Source organism: Myxocyprinus asiaticus, chromosome 24 (genome assembly GCF_019703515.2).
Source record: "Myxocyprinus asiaticus isolate MX2 ecotype Aquarium Trade chromosome 24, UBuf_Myxa_2, whole genome shotgun sequence".
In the NCBI taxonomy this organism is placed as follows: Eukaryota; Metazoa; Chordata; class Actinopteri; order Cypriniformes; family Catostomidae; genus Myxocyprinus; species Myxocyprinus asiaticus.
In genome coordinates, this window is record NC_059367.1 from 45,085,012 (window position 1) to 45,105,469 (window position 20,458).

Below are 20,458 nucleotides of genomic sequence, written 5' to 3' on the forward strand. Positions count from 1 at the left end.
GCCTCCCAACCGCCAAAAGGTTAAGTGCCACTTAATAAGCATTTACCCTGCGGTTGATTGATTGTCATGTTTAACCCATGTTTTTTCTGTCTACGCCCGGGTCTGAGCGAGGGAGTGAGCCGGACTCCATGTTTGAATAGGGGCATGGGAGGAGGTGCCTTGGGGGGTGGGGGGTTATGTCGGAACGATCCGCCCTTCCCTCTCATCATCGTCGCCCTTCCTCTTAGGGCCATCCTTCAGCCAGGCTCACAACGGGAGTGGGCAAAAGAGAGAGGAGACTTTATGAGCCTCGTTTGGGCAGCGGATGATGAGGCACACCTGATGTGAGTGGAGCCTCATCAACTCTGGCATAAAAACGCAGAATGCACCTCTACTCGGGAAGCCGGCTTCTATCTCCTTGTGTGCACACACTGGCATCCTGGCATGTGCAGTAACGGAGCCTTGACAGTCCGGCTATGTTAAACGCTTTGCCGGAAACCCTGGCGCAAGTTAGATGAGATGCGTTGTAGCCGACGGGCATGTATGATGTGCCGCCCTTCCACTCACACAATGCAGCCCCAGGGAAGCAGAGCCGCCAAAGAAGTTACCGCCCCTTGCCCCCCAGAAACCAATGAGAGGAGCGCGTGCGGCTGCCGGACCCCGCCCCATTGCTGGACCATATCTTTGGACACTCCCCATCTTACATAACACCCCCTTTTACCGCGAGGACGCCAGATACCCCTTTATTTTGAACACATTTTCCCCATGAAATGTTATTTTCCCCATTTTTAACATTTTATGTCTATAATTCTTTCCAATAAAGTCTCTCCGAGGCCTGACGCCACACCCATTGTGTCTGTCTCTTGTTCACCCCGCCACATGTGTTTGACAACTAACTAAGGAACAAAGACATCACTTCCTTTGAAATGGTCTATTATATTCAGGAATCTGTAATTTGCTCTTTGTGTTTGCTAAGGCAAGCATTGCTCATACTTATGGTTATTGGATTTGAACCGACACCTAACGCAAAGTATAATAACTTTATTGCATAACTTGCACTGTCTGTGCTATACATATGAGTGATACTTCAAATTATGAGGCTTGTTAAGGAGAGGTGTGCTGTTCCTATTTTTAGGAATCAGATTTGCAGTTTTGATCTGGCAGATGCTAAAATAAGAATATACACTCACTGGGAACTTAATTAGGAACACTTTGGTCCTAATAAAGTGTTCAACATGGTCTTCTGCTGTTGTTGCCCATTCGCCTCAAGTTTCGACATGTTGTGCATCCTGAGATGCTATTCTGCTCGCTACAATTGAGTCGAGTTGTTTATCTGAGTTACCGTAGCCTTTCTGTCAGCTCAAACCAGTCTGGCCATTCTCTGTTGACCTCTTTCATCAACAAGTCATTTTCATCTGCAGAACTGCTGCTCACTGGATGTTTTTTGTTTTTAGCACCATTCTAAGTAAACTCTAGGGACTGTTGTGAGTAAAAACTCCAGGAGATCAGCAGTTACAGAAATACTAAAACCAGCATGTCTGGCACCATAAATCATGCCATGGGCCAAATCACTGAGATCAAATTTTTTCCCATTCTGATGGTTGATGTGAACATAAACTGAAGCTCTTGACAAGTATCTGCATGATTATATACATTACACTGCTGCCACTTGATTGGCTGATTAGATAATTGCATGAATAAGTAGGTGTGCAGGTGTTCCTAATAAAGTGCTGAGTGAGTGTATAATCCCATAGATTTATATTGAAAGAGGGACCTGAGCCATATCTTGAAACCAGAATATCAGAGAGACTTAGGGGTGGACTCTTTTGACTTGGGATTACATAGCAACCACATAGCAATGCATTAAAAACCACTGAAAACACCTTGGCAAACCATGCACAACACAGGTGCAGTTCTTCACTGAAAATTTAAAAATCTAGTTTTGGTTTTAATTTTTGGACTTTCTGTCAATACTGCTTTGATCACTGATTCATCAAATTGAATATAATTCTTTCATAAAATTACAAAATCACTGTGTGTGTGTGTGTTTGTCAAATCCATCTCTCTAGGCAACATCAGATGAAAACTTCCATCTAAATGCATCTTATACCACTATAAAGACAGACATGGACAAAGGTTTGGTTTCAAAAGCAATGAAGAAATCTGTGAAGGCTGGAGAATCAAAAGGCCCTCCGTTCATCAGCAAACCAGAGATAATTTTGTTTAAGGTACAGAACTTTTTACTCTTGTTTGTCACTCTCATAAATAACAGAACGTAACCGTATTTAGCATTCTACATTAAAACAGGACTGACAGCCGTATTCTGATGCAGTGTAAATGTGGCCTTTGAGAAACAACCATCTCATTAAACCTGCAAATCTGCAAAGACATCATTGCATTAAAGACCATATAAAATAGCTTGATGAGTGCAGTTTTATTTCCTGTGGTGACATAGAATGCGTCTCAATCAGCTCCCTAGTTTAGTAGTCAGGGCACTTATCAGGCCATTTCTAGGGCTGTCCCAATCGCAAAATTGTTCCATTGCACTGAAACGTTCACTTCATAAAATTTCCCAGTATGCATAAAAAACCAGAGAGCATCGTTGCTCGCGTTGTTCCCTTACTGGAAATGTCATCAGGTCTTCTGAAGTCTCTCAAGTCGTTAGAGGACAAGCACAAGTGTAAATATAGGATGTCAAAGCCTTATTTTCTCTTTAAAAACAATATTTTTAATATTAGAGTTGTCAAAAAAGATAAAAAATACACTCCTATGTATATTTCTTTTTTAATTTATGTCATTTATCCTTAATAACAACACTGTACGTTTGAAAATTACAAACGAAAACACATGATTGTGTCATTTATAAAGTGATGTTGCCGATTAACACCAGCTGTGTTTAAAAGGGCGACCTTGTAGTTTGATGTGATTAAGTCATCAGTGTCCCATTGCTCAGTGGATCAACTTTGCCAGTTGCCAGTGCACAAATTCGTAGGATAAAAGCTAGGGAGTTGAAAGTATGTTATAAGCTAGGGAGCTGATTGAGATACAAAGATATTTTCTGTCGAAACAGGAAGCTGGGGTGGGACATATCGAAGGGCTCATCCCTTTTTTAAATAACCAACATCATTTCGTTTATGTCACAGCAATGAACATGATTTTCTACTTGATATTGCTAGTCAGAGATAGGTGGTATTAGGGGAGGGAGTCTCTCATTCTAAAGAGCATTTGATTGGACAAAGTGAGTGTGTTGTGCGAGTCATAATATTTTTATTTATTTATTTATTTTTTATCTGTATTATTGGAAGAGAATGTACATTTTAAATGCATCTGTCTGCTTAAAGTACATCTAGTCAAACTGTAGGAGGACACTAGCATGTAGATGGTTTCAAAGCTGTCAGACATGAATGAAAAGCACTTGATTTCATGGGGTCTTCATGGGGTCATCATGCTTCTATAGTTTTACCACTTGAATTCATTATGCTACACATAATATACTCCAGAAGTAATATAATAGTAATTGGATATTGCTTCTGCATTATATTTACAGGATTTTGATATTGGAAAGACATACAAGAAGAAAGTCACACTGACAAACGTCACATACATGACTAATTACTGTAAACTACTGGGAGTTTCACACAATCTGAAGGATTATGTGTCAGTGAGGTAAAGCTGCTCAATATAATCAGATGCTCAAATCTACCCTGTGTTGCTTTAGTGCTTTTAATATCATATCAACACCATATGTTTAGGTATTAGTTTATTTGCCATTGTTTGAGTAGGAATTGTTATTTTTGTTTGATACTGCCATGATTGTCCAAATTTTGATGAGAAATGTTTTTCTGTGCTATTTACATAATTACTTTTGTAGTATTCTATGTTACTTCCTGACAAATGTATCAGTTACATTTTAGTGCTGGGTTGTATTTTGTGTATCTCCTCAAACATGTTTTTTGAATTTGTACGCTCCCCGAACAATATAAATGAGTGAATTTTGCATCCTTTAAGCTATGAAATGTAGAATGGCAAACTTCAGAATCGAACAGAGTGGAGAATAGATACTTTAGTTACTTTAGTTTAGTAAAGTTGGTTACTACAGTTACTGGCAGCAGATTCTACTGCCTCCTAAAATACATAATTTTTACTCAAATTTGAGTCTCCTTTACTGTAACTAGCTTATCAAACACATTTCATTGCATATACCTGATAAGTATAAGGGGATTTGAAAATATTTCTTTCTAAATTGTATATTTTAATTTAGCACTTAACAGTGGTGATAGAAAATTGATACTGCTACTTAAAGATGCATATCACCCAATACTTGTGTTTGGTATGTATACTTTGCTTTGATGGAGTGATGTTAAAGGGATAGTTCATCCAAATATGAAAATTCTCACATCATTTATGCACCCTCATGCCATCCCACATATGTGTGACATTCTTCTGCTGAATACACTCACACACACACACACACACACACACACACACACACACACAAAGATTTTTAGAAGATTATTTCAGCTCTGTAGGTTCAAACAATGCAAGTTAATGGTGACCAGAACTTTGAAGGTCTAAAAGCACATAAAGGCAGCATAAAAGTAAACCATAAGACTCCAGTGGTTTAATCCATATCTTCAGAAGTGATATGATAGGTATGGGTAAGAAACAGATCAATAGTTAAGTCCTTTGTTACTATAAATCTCCACTTTCACATTCTTCTACTTTGTTATTTATTTATTTTTTTTGGCGATTCACATTCTTCATGCATATCGCCACCTACTGGGAGGGAGGACAATTGATAGTAAAAAAGGACTTAAATATTGATCTGTTTCTCACTCACACCCATCGTATCGCTTCTGAAGATACAGATTATCTCAGAGTCTAATGGGTTACTTTTATGCTACCTTTATATATTTTTCGATCTTCAAAGTTTTGGACCCTGTTGACTTGTGTATGGATCTACAGAGCTGAAATATTCTTCTAAAAATCTTCATTTGTGTTCTGCAGAATAAAGAAATTCATACACATCTGGGATGGCATGAGTTGGAGTAAATGATGAGAGAATTTTCCTTTTTGGGTGAACTATCCCTTTAACATGTAGCTAGCTAATGTGTGGACAAAGTCTGATGTAAACGTAGGGCGAGTCTGTTATGCAATTCTTCATTTAAATGTTACTGAGTCGCTCTCTGTGAATTTGAAATTTTTCCTTTTATTTAAATTTTAATAAGTATTGGAACTCTGTTCTTCCAACAGTTTTGAGCCGCCAGGGCCCATGTCTGCAGGAATGGCTTGTGAACTGGAGGCTGTATTCAGACCTTTGGTAAGTTTGTCACCACTCCATACTTCAATCACCAATGGTGTTGGTCATCACATTGGAAAATCTCTATAAAGAAACTTTTCTCTTGTTTGTGGAATGAAATGCAAAATGAATTAAGTTTCAGACAGCATTGATCTGTCTGCTCTCACATAATTTATTGGTGAATTCTTCTTCACAATGTTCAGTATTTGTTCTCTTAGCTCGATGTGGATTTGGACGGTGTGATTCAGTTTCAATCAGCTACAGGCTCATTTTCTGTAAACATAAAGTGCTCCAAGAAAAAATGTGAGGTAAGAGTTCACATATAGTGGTGACTGGGGATAGTTGTCACACTTGTTACTGCAGTGACTCTTTCATTTTCTGCAGAGCCACATACCTTGGTTACAAAAAAAGCTATTGAACATTTCCACTATTAATGCCCAGGTAAAAAGATACCGTTTGTTTAAGGCCGCTGCCCCCCCCCTTGAACCGCCACTGCCACCATCACCACCACCAAAACAAAATCTATGCCACCCACTTATAAGGCTCAAAATGATTAATGAAACAGCAAAAATGGTAACTTATAAACTTATCGAACCATTGTTTTGGCCTTCAAATATTGCAATTTAAATAAATTGTATACATGTTTGACTTTTAAAACACATGTGACAACCTGCCCCAGTAAAAATGTGGCAACTTGCCCCAACCTTACTTTTATAAAATGTACTCTTGTTCTGACAACATAGTTCAAACTTTTGGTTAAAATCTACCGTCATTATATATCTGATCTTTGCCTGAATGTACAGTGTATGCCGCTGTGGTTCGATTATGTTTGCTTGTTTACCCAACAGCTATTAAGAAATATGTCATTAAAATTTTTGTTAGGATAGAATTCACAAGAATGATTCTAATTTAAGAGGGTTTTTATGGTTTACATTAAGTTACATATCATTCATGTATTCCGTTTTAGTTATTTTCATATTTCAACATAAATGCACATTTTTGAGGTTTGAAAAGTTTTGAATTTGTTTTTGACTCAATCGTTCCTCAGATAGTTGTTGATCGCTGTCTTGTGGACTTTGGTACTCATGTGGTCGGGCAGACAGTTTCACGAATCATCACTCTGACTAACAGAGGGGCCCTGAGCACTCATTACACACTGACCCCCATCATCACTGGCCCCCTTCAACAGACCTCTACAAGCACACAGGTAACAGAAGACTACACACCACTATTTTCTACACTGCTGTCTCCAGTATACATGGTAGCCATTGATACATTATGAAATGTTTTCTGCTTTTAACCAACTGCCTAAGCATAGTATAGATGAAATAACCATGACGTCACCAGCTTTCAATGGTGGATATGAGCAGATTATATTACAGGAATAATATTTTAAGCATTATACTGTATAATCTAAAAATGTTTATGTTGATACAAGTTTGTCTATGGTTTATAGTGAAGAAAAAGTAGGTTTTTTTTTTTTATTTTTTTTTTTTACTATTGACAAAATCAGTTTTAACTTGATTCATTAGGCCTGTATGATTATGTTTGGACATGTAAGAGAGCGATGAATATGCATCCTCACACAATTAACACACTTCTAAGCCTAAGAAATGTGGTATGTCAAAATAAAACAACTACCATCATATGTGTCTTTACTGCTTTAATTATTGGTCCAAATACAGTACACTACATAATAGCATTTGACATGCAAACAGCTGATTTAGATCAAAACAAGTTAGGCTACTTACTGCATTCAAAATAAATATAGTAGTAGTACATTATTTTTATTTGCATATCCATTCACAAAAAGCCAGAACATGTTGCGGCGGTGGAGATGAGGTCCTGTTAGATCTTTTACATTATATTTACCCCCATTTCTGTCACGGTGGTTACACTTTTTAAATTAAAAACAGAACAGAGTTTGTGCGATTTCTCTGTGCAAAGTTCAAATCTACCAACAGCAGCTGCAGTGCAATTAGGTCTTATTAGAGCAGATGCGATAACAGTGGTGGAGATCAGTGAAATATCATAAGTTATGTCAGACCCCAAGTTTGTCCTGATCCTCAAGAAATTTTTAAAATCCCATATTTCCAATAATCTTGTGGAAACAGGGTGTTTCAACTGCTCAAATGCATCTGTGTGAACTTCCACAGTTAATTCAGGATGGACTTCTAAGACTTTAGTCATTAATCTTACAGTTCATACAAAATATTTTTGTTTAAACACTGGCTCCTAACACTTACTTAGTTTACTAATTTTAAATCGTGACTTGTACTACACATAAATAACTAATATTGGCTATATTAGAGCTTCTTTTTCTGTTAAAGCATCATTTTCTGTAAAGCTGCTTTGAAATGATGTGTGTTGTGAAAATCTCTATGCAAATAAAAATGACTTGACTCAAACAGCACATTTTGGGCATTCTTAGCTCAATTTGAATGCATTGAAAGCAGTTATTTTCTGAGGGTACCAAAAAAATAAAAAATAAAGTGCAAAAGTGCCACGACTGAGCATTTGTTTGTAAACAGTGACATTGTCTATGGACACAGAGAACTGTTTGCATCTGTGTTATCAAATGGTTTCAAATGTACCTATACTGAAGAAGGGCTCTATTTCCGTAAGTTACGTCTTATCCAGTTTTCATGAGAGCGCTAATTCTAAGTGCAATTTTTGTGCCAGCACAAAGCACAACTGGGCATGGGTGGAAGTGTTTGCGCTGCAGTGGGTGTAGGCACGCAAACTGTGGGTGAATTGTATGTAAATGAAGTGCCAATTTTGAAGTGCAATTTGCTATTTTCCTGAGAAACATGCCATTGTGCAAAGACATTTCGATACCATGTCTTAACTCAGCACAAAGTTTAAATTCAGTTCCGGCTTTTGCAGTTTGGAGATTCCACCAGCAGATGGTAATAAAGTTCATGTCCAAACTCTTTAAATATAGTGGAACATGAAATTAAGTCCCTGACCATCGCTGTTGAAGCCGTTTGTTGAAACTAAAAATTATGAGATGTGTTAAACTTATTTTTCAGTTATTATTATTATTTTTATTGTTATGTTTATATGAATTATTATTATTATTATTGTTTATTTACAATAATATTTATTATTTTATTTGTAGCCTACTAGTAATTTTCTACCTGTTGTAGTGATTTTTAAGTCACTGCAGAAGGGGACGGTGGAAGAAAGAGAGAGTAAAATGTTTGGATTTGGTATGATTTTTTTGACCACTTCGTTATTTTGATCATATTTTCTTTTCGTTTGAAGTGTAATTTGAATTTAGAAATATTTTTGGTTAAATAAATTGTTTTCGGTAAAAAATACAATTTTTCAAAATCAATGTCGACCGGTGGAAGTGAAGTGCGTTCCAATACAATCACTGTTAATACTAGCCATGATTTGTGTGTCAGTAGATGAAAATAAGTTAATAATAATTGCATTCTCTATAATTTAAAGAAGCATACATCCGAATCACATTTTCTGTGTGTTTAAAAGAAGCGTGTCACTGTCATAGAAATATGCCTGGCATTCATCAAGGACGCAGTTAATGCACAAAAGAACATAATTTTCTATTCTTTTAATTCATTGCATACAGTCCATTTACACTGCCAGCTTCTTATTAATGTGCTGTCTTCATTTAAACTGTTGGTGCTCGAGGGAATGGACTATATAATAGGACGCAGATGGTGGAATAACCGGAGAAGAAGCTCAGAATTAAATTGCACTTAACCCATCCCATTTGCGCGTTGCCCGGGCAATTTCGCCAAACCCACTTGAATTAGACTTAGTACATGCTTGCGTGAAAATACCAAAACTTCATGGCCATGCCCATTGACATTGTGCTAATTACTTAAAGCATTGCGCTGTGCTTTACGCTTGCACTCTTAAAATAGGGCCTAACAGTTGTACTGTTCAGATTTCATTTTTACAGACAGTCTCTCTTTCCAGGTTCCTGGTAACACTGAAAGTTTTCAGATGTGCAGTGGGAATCCAGTTGTTGAGAACGCAACAGAAATCCCATCAGCCTTAGAAATCGCAGAAAACATTGCTCACACTGACCTCAGACCAGGTGAACTCTGTGTAAATTGACACAATGCATTTCTCTTGTATTGTGCATTTTGTTCTAGGCAAATTTGTATTCACTGTCGTTTTAGTGGCAAATATTTTTAAATAATATCAATGCTAACATTAAAGGAATATTCTAGGTTCAATACAAATTTAGTTCAATCAACAGCATTTGTTGCATAATATTAATTACCACAAACGATGATTTTTTATCAAAAAAGCAAAATTCGAGGTTACAGTGAGGCATTTACAATGGAAGTGAATGGGGACAATTTTTGGAGGGTTTAAAGGCAGAAATGTGAAGCTTATAATTTTATAAAAGAAACCACATTAATTCTACCATTAAAACTTATACTTACTGTAACTGTATTATTTGAGCTGTATATTTCTATGTAATTTTTATGTATGTTTTAAGGTTTACGGAGTTACATTGTCATGGTTATGAAGTTGTAAAATTGGATATGACTATACTGAAAAGGTTAGCAAGTGATTTTATCACGCTAAAATCATGTTAACACTCATATTGTTTACATCTTGTGGCTATAATTTTGATACAGTGAGTATTTTAATGTGTACGGATTGACCCTATTCACTTCCATCGTAAGTGACTCACTGGAACACAGATTTTGCTCTTTTTTTTTTTAAGAAAAGGAGCAATGAGTCAAAATAAATGTTTGTGGTAATCAACATTATGCCACAGATGCTGTCAATTGAGCCATGAATATTCCTTTAAAGAGATAGTTCACCCAAAAATGAAAATTCTCTCATCATTTATTCACCCTTATGCCATCCCAGATGTGTATGACTTTCATCTGCTGAACACAAACAAAGATTTTTAGAAGAATATTTTAGCTCTGTAGCTCCATACAATGCAAGTGAATGGTGACCAAAACTCCAAAAATTTCAAAAGATAAAGTCAGCATAAACATAATACATAAGACTTCAGTGGTTTAATCAAGGTCTTCTGAAGCGCTCCAGTTGGTTTTGGGTGAAAACAGACCAAAATGTAACTCCTTTTCGATTGTACAGCTTGACAGCAGTCTCCTTGGCGATCATGATTTTAAGCTCGATTACACTTCCTATAGTGCCATCTAACACTCTGCACATGCGGCAAGCTCTAGGAATGGCATAAGGGTGAGTAAATGATGAGAGAATTTTCATTTTTGGGTTAACTATCCTTTTAAACTCCATGGCAATATGATACAATTATTTTAATAATGGCTACATTTACACATCAGCAGAATACGGTTGTCAGTCCTGTTATCGAGTGCTAAATACAGCTATGTTCACACACAATATGGTTATAAACAAGTGTGAGAACAGCAATCTATAATTAAACTCTCTTAAATTGTCAGAACTCACAATCATAACAACTAAAACCTTAGTCCACATGTTCTTTTTGCCTTTGACATTTACCTATTTTTTATATATATTAAAACAACATTATCAAAATATGCATTCATTTACTCTTTTGTTTTATGTGTATTTAAGGGATATTTCACCCAAAAAGGACAATTCTGTCATCATTTACTTACCCTCATGTTGTTCGTTTGGAACATAATGTATGATTTTCTTTCTTTTCCATGGAACATAAAAGGAGATGTTATGGAGAATGATCCATTCACTTCCATTGGGTGAACTAGCCCTTAATGGAACTTAAATGTGTGAATAACATTGCTGTTATTAGTAAATTGTGTTTATGATGTCAGATGTTTGTCCTGTGAGTGCTCACAGTCCTGATGAGGATTTGATGGCTGGTCCAGGATCAGAGGATATTAAAGCAGAGCAGAGTGGCTTTGAGCAGACTGAGTTCAGCATTGGTGAGGTATTACCATATTATGACCTCATCTTACTTTACTGCTTTCTTTGAACAACTGAGAAATGACGAGCATTTAATCTAAAATATCACATGAAAACTGACTGCATGAGCAAAACCAGCTTCTGGCCAAATGCAGAAATGTGTCAGTATGAATAATGTGAATATATAACTGATGTTTTGCTGTAGTGAAAAAAAAAGGAGAAAATTAGTATCCTGTGTATCTCTGTAGTAAGCGGTCATAAAAAGCAAGAGAAATCAAATGAACTAAAACCTTAAAGAAATAGTATGCTCAAAATGAAAATTCACCTTGCAAAAATTGTTTATTTGTGACAAAGTGACATTTAATATGTGGTTAGTTTGCAGCAAACAAAACAATAGAGCGCAGCAGTCTGGTTCCGGAAGTAAAAGCCCCATTCATTTTCTCCATAGGCGAATTCATTCTTAAACATGAGCTTTCAGGTTGTTAATCAATAATATGGTCCTATGCCTCAGTTTAAGCAATCAGTCCACATTATTTCAACAATTTTTTAGAAATCGTGTTTAATAGCAGAATTTCTGGTGAAGAACTACACTACGCATGATCCAGTCAGAGAATGGAGGCAAATCTGTGGCAACAATGAAGAATCTGGCACAGAGCTCATTTGCATGTGCTAATAATGAGTGGAAAATTGGTGGCATGTTTGCCACAGGGGTTTGCCAAATTTTTGTAAGGGTCTGTCATAATTTACTGACCCTTATTTCGTTCCAAACCCATATGACTTTCTTCCACGGAACACAAAAGGAGAAATTTTGCAGAATTGCAGTAGTCGCTCTTTTCCATGCAATTACAATGCATTGGGACTGAGGATTATAAATATGGTCCGTACAAATGTTATTGCAAGTCTTTTAAAGTCCTTTGACAGATTTTCCTATGAGGAGCACATAAAAGGCACATGTAAGCAAACTGTCCCCTTATTGGTTAGAATGCATGGGCGTTGTTCTGGGATTTAGCGCATCCATTGATATACTGGTTAAAATGATATACCTGTAAAATTGTGCCAACTGTAACACATTTTCAAGTGTTGTTTTTGTCACACTTATGCAAAACGTCACTGCATGGTACAGAATGCACATTCCAGTCAGAGGTTGTGCGGCAAATACACTTTATCTGACACACAAATTAAATGCAATGTAAAATTTGTCACTACTATTTTAATCCATCTTTTGCATTATTTCTGCTTTGAAAAGTGCCTGTTCTCACAGTCACAGTGCTGGCTCTCGCACACACACACACACACACACACACAGACAGCAAGGTTGAAGCCACAGATTGTTTTTTTCATCTGTCAAAAAGTTGCTGACACGTCCTACCTGTGTTCTGCTGCTATCTGATAGAAGCATACTAAAATTACCTCAGGAATTATAAAACAGCTCCTATTTCAAACATGCAACTATGTCCAATTTAGTCCCCAAAAGGCTATATACGCATTTTGATGATGAATTACAGTGAAGTGCTGACCTACAGATGTCTTCTTCAAAGATCCATCAAGTATGTTCATGGTTTTTATAGGGATTTTGTTTGGTCCTTTGGGTTGGATTGCATTCTCACCACAAGCGAACCGTTCCAGGGTTCGTTTGCAATCGGTCCGAGACCACCTCATCTTGGTGGTCTCAGACTGATTGTTTTGGTGCAGATCCGAGTGCAATTGCCATGTTCATATATGCCTAAACGAACCAAACTAAGGGTGAAAACGCACCAGGTTCCTTAACAGCTGCTCCAAATGAGCCAGGTGTGAAAATGCCCTTAGAGTGAGTGTTCAGAGTAAGTGTTGAGTATGTCATTTCTCAGCAGGTTTATGAAGGTGAAATCGGCCCATTTATGACCGTCAAACTACCTGTCATCTTCACACCAACCATCCCCGGGGAGGCAAAACTGGATTTCCAAATCATGTTTTCTCAACCTGGTTGTGAACTGGTAAAGTACTCAAACTGTAATAAACAGCATTATTAGGAACGGGTCAGGATGGTCGACTAGAATATCTAGATTTTTTTTCTCATTTGTCTTTAAGGTTTGTGGATGAATTTTGAGACTTCTTACATAAAATATATATATATATATATATATTTTTGGCATATCCAGTGGTATTTTGTTTTACATGTATTTAGTCCATCGCACAGCAGCTTAACTAAACGTTTTTGGTTCTTTTTTTATGTATAGATTGTGGTTTCAGTTTGTGGGGTGGCAGAGAGTGCACCTGTGTGGGTGACCAAGCCAAATATTGACCTGAAAATCTGCATGTATGATCGTCTTTATCAGGACAACATAGAAGTTCAAAGCAGGTGAATTTCATCATTTACTACATTAACTCATGTATAGGATAAAACCTATACTCTTAAAATATATGACGTAGTCATCACTACACTGAGAAAATACTGCCATCAGTGTGTGTGTGTTCTTACCTCACCAAGCCGGATTTGCTGCTGCTGGCAGCTAAAACTAATTATCAGAACATATATATACAGTATATACTGATAAATATATATATATATATAGAGAGAGAGAGAGAGAGAGAGAGAGAGAAAAAAACTCCTTTCTTTTTTGGGAGGCACATGAGATTCATGATGAATTCAGGATTCACATTACAGAACATTATTATTAATAACATAAATATTTAAATTGTGTCTGTAAATTGAGTATTTATTCGTTAATCAGTTGACCTGAACTTACTTTCTGCCTCAATAAATATTGCTAGACCGTTCTTTTGAACGTTGACAAAACAGCAGCCTACCTCCTATAAGCGAGAAGAGCATGATCTGAGCTCATGCATGTAGGTGTGTGTGGTATGATTTATGTGGAGAATTCCCAGGATGGAGTTCCATTATATCCGTTTCTTGCTGAAGGCGATTCCCAACCCAGGGAAAATGGGTCATATACATCCACAGAGAGAGAAAAAGAGAGGGAGAGTATGGGGGTGCTGCACATTTACAAACCCACTGATGTACATGTCAGTCAGTGGCATACACATACAGTGGTGTGAAAAAGTGTTTGCCCCCTTCCTGATTTCTTATTTTTTTGCACGTTTGTCACACTTAAATGTTTCAGATCATCAAACAAGTTTAAATATTAGTCAAAGATAACACAAGTAAACACAAAATGCAGTTTTTAAATGAAGGTTGTTATTATTAAGGGAAAACAAAATCCAAACCTACATGGCCCTGTGTGAAAAAGTGTTTGCCCCACCTGTTAAAACGTAACTTAACTGTGGTTTATCACACCTGAGTTCAATTTCTCTAGCCACACCCAGGCCTGATTACTGCCACACCTGTTCTCAATCAAGAAATCACTTAAATAGGACCTGCCTGACAAAGTGAAGTAGACCAAAAGATCTTCAAAAGCTAGACATCATGCCGAGATCCAAAGAAATTCAGGAACAAATGAGAAAGAAAGTAATTGAGATCTATCAGTCTGGAAAAGGTTATAAAGCCATTTCTAAAGCTCTGGGACTCCAGAGAACCACAGTGAGAGCCATTATCCACAAATGGCGAAAACATGGAACAGTGGTGAACCTTCCCAGGAGTGGCCAGCCGACCAAAATTACCCTAAGAGCGCAGCAACGACTCATCCAAGAGGTCACAAAAGACCCCACAACAACATCCAAAGAACTGCAGGCCTCACTTGCCTCAGTTAAGGTCAGTGTTCATGACTCCACCATAAGAAAGAGACTGGGCAAAAATGGCCTGCATGGCAGAGTTCCAAGACGAAAACCACTGCTGAGCAAAAAGAACATTAAGGCTCGTCTCATTTTTGCCAGAAAACATCTTGATGATCCCCAAGACTTTTGGGAAAATACTCTGTGGACTGACAAGACAAAAGTTGAAGTTTTTGGAAGGTGTGTGTCCCATTACATCTGGCGTAAAAGTAACACCGCATTTCAGAAAAAGAACATCATACCAACAGTAAAATATGGTGGTGGTAGTGTGATGGTCTGGGGCTGTTTTGTTGCTTCAGGACCTGGAAGACTTGCTGTGATAAATGGAACCATGAATTCTGCTATCTACCAAAAAATCCTGAAGGAGAATGTCCGGCCATCTGTTCGTGACCTCAAGCTGAAGCGAACTTGGGTTCTGCAGCAGGACAATGATCCAAAACACACCAGCAAGTCCACCTCTGTTATGGCTGAAGAAAAACAAAATGAAGACTTTGGAGTGGCCTAGTCAAAGTCCTGACCTGAATCCTATTGAGATGCTGTGGCATGACCTTAAAAAGGCAGTTCATGCTCGAAAACCCTCCAATGTGGCTGAATTACAACAATTCTGCAAAGATGAGTGGGCCAAAATTCCTCCACAGCGCTGTAAAAGACTCACTGCAAGTTATCGCAAACGCTTGATTACAGTTGTTGCTGCTAAGAGTGGCCCAACCAGTTATTAGGTTTAGGGGGCAATCACTTTTTCACACAGGGCCATGTAGGTTTGGATTTTGTTTTCCCTTAATAATAACAACCTTCATTTAAAAACTGCATTTTGTGTTTACTTGTGTTATCTTTGACTAATATTTAAACTTGTTTGATGATCTGAAACATTTAAGTGTGACAAACATGCAAAAAAATAAGAAATCATGAAGGGGGCAAACACTTTTTCACACCACTGTATCTCTTGTTGCTTTCCATATTTCATATTTATTTTATTTTACACGGCTCTCTGACTGTTCCCTTTTAAGTCACTTCGACGCTGCATCAGTAGCTGAAGCTGCGGTAGCTCCTCTCAGGAGTACCAATCTCTGAAGCCCTATTCAATCATGGCAATCACAGCCTTTTCAGTGCTTGTTAAATGTGCCGCATCACAAATTGGTCCACCAGCCAACAAGGTCCCTGCCCAGAAAATTTGCAGCACTATGGACGGTCCAGTGTCTGTGGAGTGACACCCCTGGCAAAATTTGTCAAGAATTCACTTCTTTTGTTCCCCGCCATGTGAGCCGGAAACACGAGTGTGATATCTCCTGTTGTACTAATGTTGAAGGCATGCCAGAAGACTACCATGTCACAGAGATTTAAGGGGCCTCCATGTCGCCCAGCAGCCTTTCCCTGCTTTCCGAATGAGTTTGCGGCATAACGCTGGTCACTTTGTTACCTGTCCTGCTGTTAGTGACATGCTTAAGATGTATGCAGTGTTTTTCATCGACCCTCGAGAAGGCCAAGGAAGAAAAAACAACTCTGTGTTCCCAATGCAGCCCTCTCGCTTTCCCCGGTGTTGCAAGCGGCAATGCATTGGCGGCATGACAAAGGTCACTTTTAGTGCCTGTTTAACTGTTGCTGGTGCCATGCCAGAACACTGCTATGTCGTACATGGGGATTTTAAGGTGTACACTGTGCTAAGGCGAACACAGTGCTTTCTTCAGGCCTTCTTCAAGAAGGCCTGGTAAAGCAGTCTTCTCCCTTCCCCGCCATCAACGAGCTGGGAACGAGAGACGGTCACAGTGTGTTCACTGTTTGTGTTGCTGTTGGCTCCGTGTCATGATTGTCACATTCCAACAAAGTTTCATACCCCATTGGGGTTGCATGAGGCACAGAACTACACACAAAAATTAGCAAAGTTCCAGCTTTAACCAAAAAACACAGTTGTGCTGAACAACTGCCCCTGAAGGTGAGCCCTGTGATATTTATCCATGTTTCACTACCCTGTATGCTAGTGTCATGGCATTACATTAACAGTCTATGACCGATTTTTATTGCTTCCCTTACCACTATGTGCGTAATACAGTTTTCTGCAATGCTTCAATACCCAAGATGGCCAGTGTCATAGCTTATGTTGATTCAAGATGGCTCTGCAGATGGCAACCTTGTTGTGGAGCACTCCAATTCTTTTGTTGTTTTTGTTTGTTTGCCCTGTGTTTAGTCATTTTTTTCCAATCAGTTTTACCAGGGATGAACTGCTGAACATTCGGCAGCACATACCAGACATTCTTTTCCCGTTTTTTGAGTATTCTGATGTTTTGCTGGACATTTGAGTTGGAGGAGCAGCGGTGTCGTTCGAGTGCGCTATGAGACGCCAGCGAGGGAAGCGAGCTGGCGTGCGGCTTTCGAACAGCGCTGCCGAGTATTCATTTAGCAAATCTCCGCTCTCCTCCTAACAAAACAGACAAACTACATCTCCTCACCCGTACAAACAAAGACTTTTCAAACTCTGCTGCCTTGTGCTTCACAGAAACCTGGGTGAGTGAAGCCATTCCGGATAGTGCATTACATCTGCCAGGCTTTCAGCTGTTCAGAGCGGATCGCATTGCGAGTTAACGGGGAAACCGAGAGGTGGTGGAACATGCTTTTACATCAATGATAGTTGGTATACAGATGTAACAAAGTTAAAGAAGATGTGCTGTCCTAATTTGGAAGTGCTCTTTATCAACCATAAGCCTTTCTACTAGCTGGCTGATTAGATCACAGACATGGAACAACAATACCCGGACTCACGTATTATTATTCTCTGCGATTTTAACAAAGCCAACCTCACCCATGAACTGCCAAAATACAGACAGCACATTACATGTCCCACCAGAGACAGAAATATACTGGATCACTGCTACACAACATCAAAGTATGCATATCGCTCTGTCCCAAGAGCAGCTTTGGGACTCTCTGATCACTGTCTGGTTTGTCTTCTTCCGACCTAAAGGCAGGAACTAAAGTCAGCTAAACCTGTAGTAAGGACTGTAAAGGTATGGACCAATGAAGCAGAGCTGGAACTACAAGCCTGCTTTGATTGCACTGATTGGAGTATTTTTTAAGCTGCAGACACCAATCTGGACGAGCTTACAGTCTGTGGAGATATTTGCATCACTACTAGGACTTATTTAACATTCAACAATGACAAACTATGGTTTACAGCAAAACTCAGGCACTTTCATCAGGCCAAAGAGGAAGCTTATAGAAGTAGGGATAAAATCTTGTACAATCAGGCCAGAAACACACTGACAAAAGAGATTAGAGTGGCTAAAAGAAGCTACTCTACCTGCACTTAAGATCTGTGTAGAGGATGTGTGCCGGGTATTCCTGAAACAAAAGACAAGGAAAGCACAGGGCCCAGACGGTGTTTCACCCGCTTGTCTAAAATCCTGTACTGACCAGCTGGCCCCCATCTTCACACAGATCTTCAACAGATCACTGGAGCAGTGTGAAGTTCCCTGCTGCTTCAAATGCTCCACCATCGTCCCTGACCCAAAGAAACCCAAAATTACAGGATTTAATGACTACAGACCTTTCGCTCTGACGTCTGTGGTCATGAAGTCATTTGAGAGACTGGTGTTTGCCCACCTGAAGGACATCACTGGACCCTTTCTGTATCCCCTTCAATTTGCTTATCGAGCAAAAAGGTCTGTGGATGATACAGTCAACATGGGATTGCTACTGATGCAGCGTCTCATTCCCTCTTTTCAGGGAACCAGGGAAGACATTTTCCTTGGCAACACTGTATAACTGACCACTCATCCAGGATAGCTGTGCTCATGTTCTGTCTCTCCGCAGTCTTTACAAGAAATTTAGTAAAATAATTTCAACTCAAATCAATATTTCATGTCCATGTATTTCATTATTTAAGTAGCCATGTAATAAGTAGGAAAATGTACAGTAAGACACTCATTATCTCTTCTATCTCTTCAGGATTATACAACACCCCTCTGCATTGCATCCCTTAAATATTTTTCTTTTTATAAATGTAATGGATCAGTGACATGATGCTAATTTTTGTTCAGATCTATTAAATTATTCAAAATGCAATTCACACAAAACAATTACTTGAGTGCACCTTTTCTGTTGATGTTTTCAATTACTGAGTTCAACGTCATTTTAATATTTTTTCTGGGGCTTTATGTCAGAAATGTCATGTGGTGTAACTGTCTGGAGACAGTAAAAAAAAATCACATTAAAATCTGAAATTCTTGAAAAAGAAATGGCATGTATATTTTTTATTAATATATTTATTATTATTTCTTTAATTGTAAATTTTTTTTTTTACTTTTAAATATGTTTGAAAACTTTTGTGAAATGAATGATTAAGCTGTGTACACTCATGTATTCAAGGTGCAAGGAAATTATTTTAATATAATAATAATTTTGTTATCATTTAAATTACTAATATTATAATTTATGAAACATTTTGCTAAGTCATTCAATCATTTTTTTAAGGAAATATATAAGCTATATGTATATATATATATATATATATATATATATATATATATATATATATATATATATATATATATATATATATATATAAATTATATATTTTTTTAAGATTTCACATTTTTATTAACTTAGACAACATTGTTTGTCAGTGACCCTAATGCATTCCAAATGTCTGTATGTCATTGCTTTAAATAACAACATTTCAAAGCAAGTCTCTTTAAATAGAAAGAAAGCACAAACACATTTCAACCAAACACAAAAAGAAGTTTGTTAGGTTTAAATAATACTTGAGAATCATTGGCTGTACTGTATGTTGCAGGAAGATTACATAAAATTAATATTTAAAATGAATATAATTCATCTTTCTAGTAAGAATATGATGGTTCTTGATGTTTAAATATTGCCTCATTGCCTTACTATGGCAATAATAATACTATGTATTATTATTGCCACCTGGTCTCACAGAATCCTGTTACTATACCTACATTTTTGCAAAATTCTTTTTACGTGGCTCGTTGTACTTACTGCAACAGTTTCCTGGTGAAATGCACACTACAGCATCAATGACTTTTATTCACATTCACACGAATCATGAGTAAAATGACAGATTATTAGTTAATTAACACTTTTTGCCCTGTTCCTCACACAGTGCTATCTTATGACATCTAAACACTTTTTCTAGAGTGTATGACTTATAAATGTAGTTGGTTATTTAATGCAAACATTAAAATGTACATATCTCTTTACAAGTTATTCCTATGTGATTGTTTATGTGAATATGTGTGTTGTTTGTTTCAGGGCGAGCACACTTCTCCGGCTGATGTTCAGAGTGTGTAAAGAGATGAAGAAGCACATGTCCATCCTGCCTAAAACAGGCTTTATTCAGGCCAAAAATAGTTTCAGTGCTCAGCTCAAATTCCAGCCCAGGTAATCTCAATAATCATCTACTCTATAATATAACTTATGTACGCATCAATATTTTTTATTTCTCACACTGTACACAGTTGCAGTGCTGGGGAAGCTACTTTGAAACTGTTGTTTGCCAAGCTACTAGCTATTATACAACTATACTATTATCGTAAACTAAAATATGTTATTTTCATTGACAAAAATTATATGCTATTTTAGTCAAGTAAAATT

At 37.6% G+C, this 20,458-nt stretch overlaps 1 protein-coding gene across 1 annotated transcript in view; it reads left to right on the top strand.

The window, feature by feature from the left end:
* Positions 1-20,458, top strand: part of cfap74 (cilia and flagella associated protein 74) — a 123,305-nt gene that overhangs the window by 39,113 nt on the left and 63,734 nt on the right. The window contains exons 12-21 of the mRNA XM_051652871.1: positions 2,049-2,207; positions 3,527-3,645; positions 5,233-5,299; positions 5,497-5,586; positions 6,327-6,485; positions 9,227-9,347; positions 11,053-11,168; positions 12,994-13,116; positions 13,360-13,481; positions 20,117-20,245. Of these exons, the coding sequence (XP_051508831.1) occupies positions 2,049-2,207; positions 3,527-3,645; positions 5,233-5,299; positions 5,497-5,586; positions 6,327-6,485; positions 9,227-9,347; positions 11,053-11,168; positions 12,994-13,116; positions 13,360-13,481; positions 20,117-20,245 (1,205 nt within the window). The remainder of the gene's footprint in view (positions 1-2,048; positions 2,208-3,526; positions 3,646-5,232; positions 5,300-5,496; positions 5,587-6,326; positions 6,486-9,226; positions 9,348-11,052; positions 11,169-12,993; positions 13,117-13,359; positions 13,482-20,116; positions 20,246-20,458) is intronic.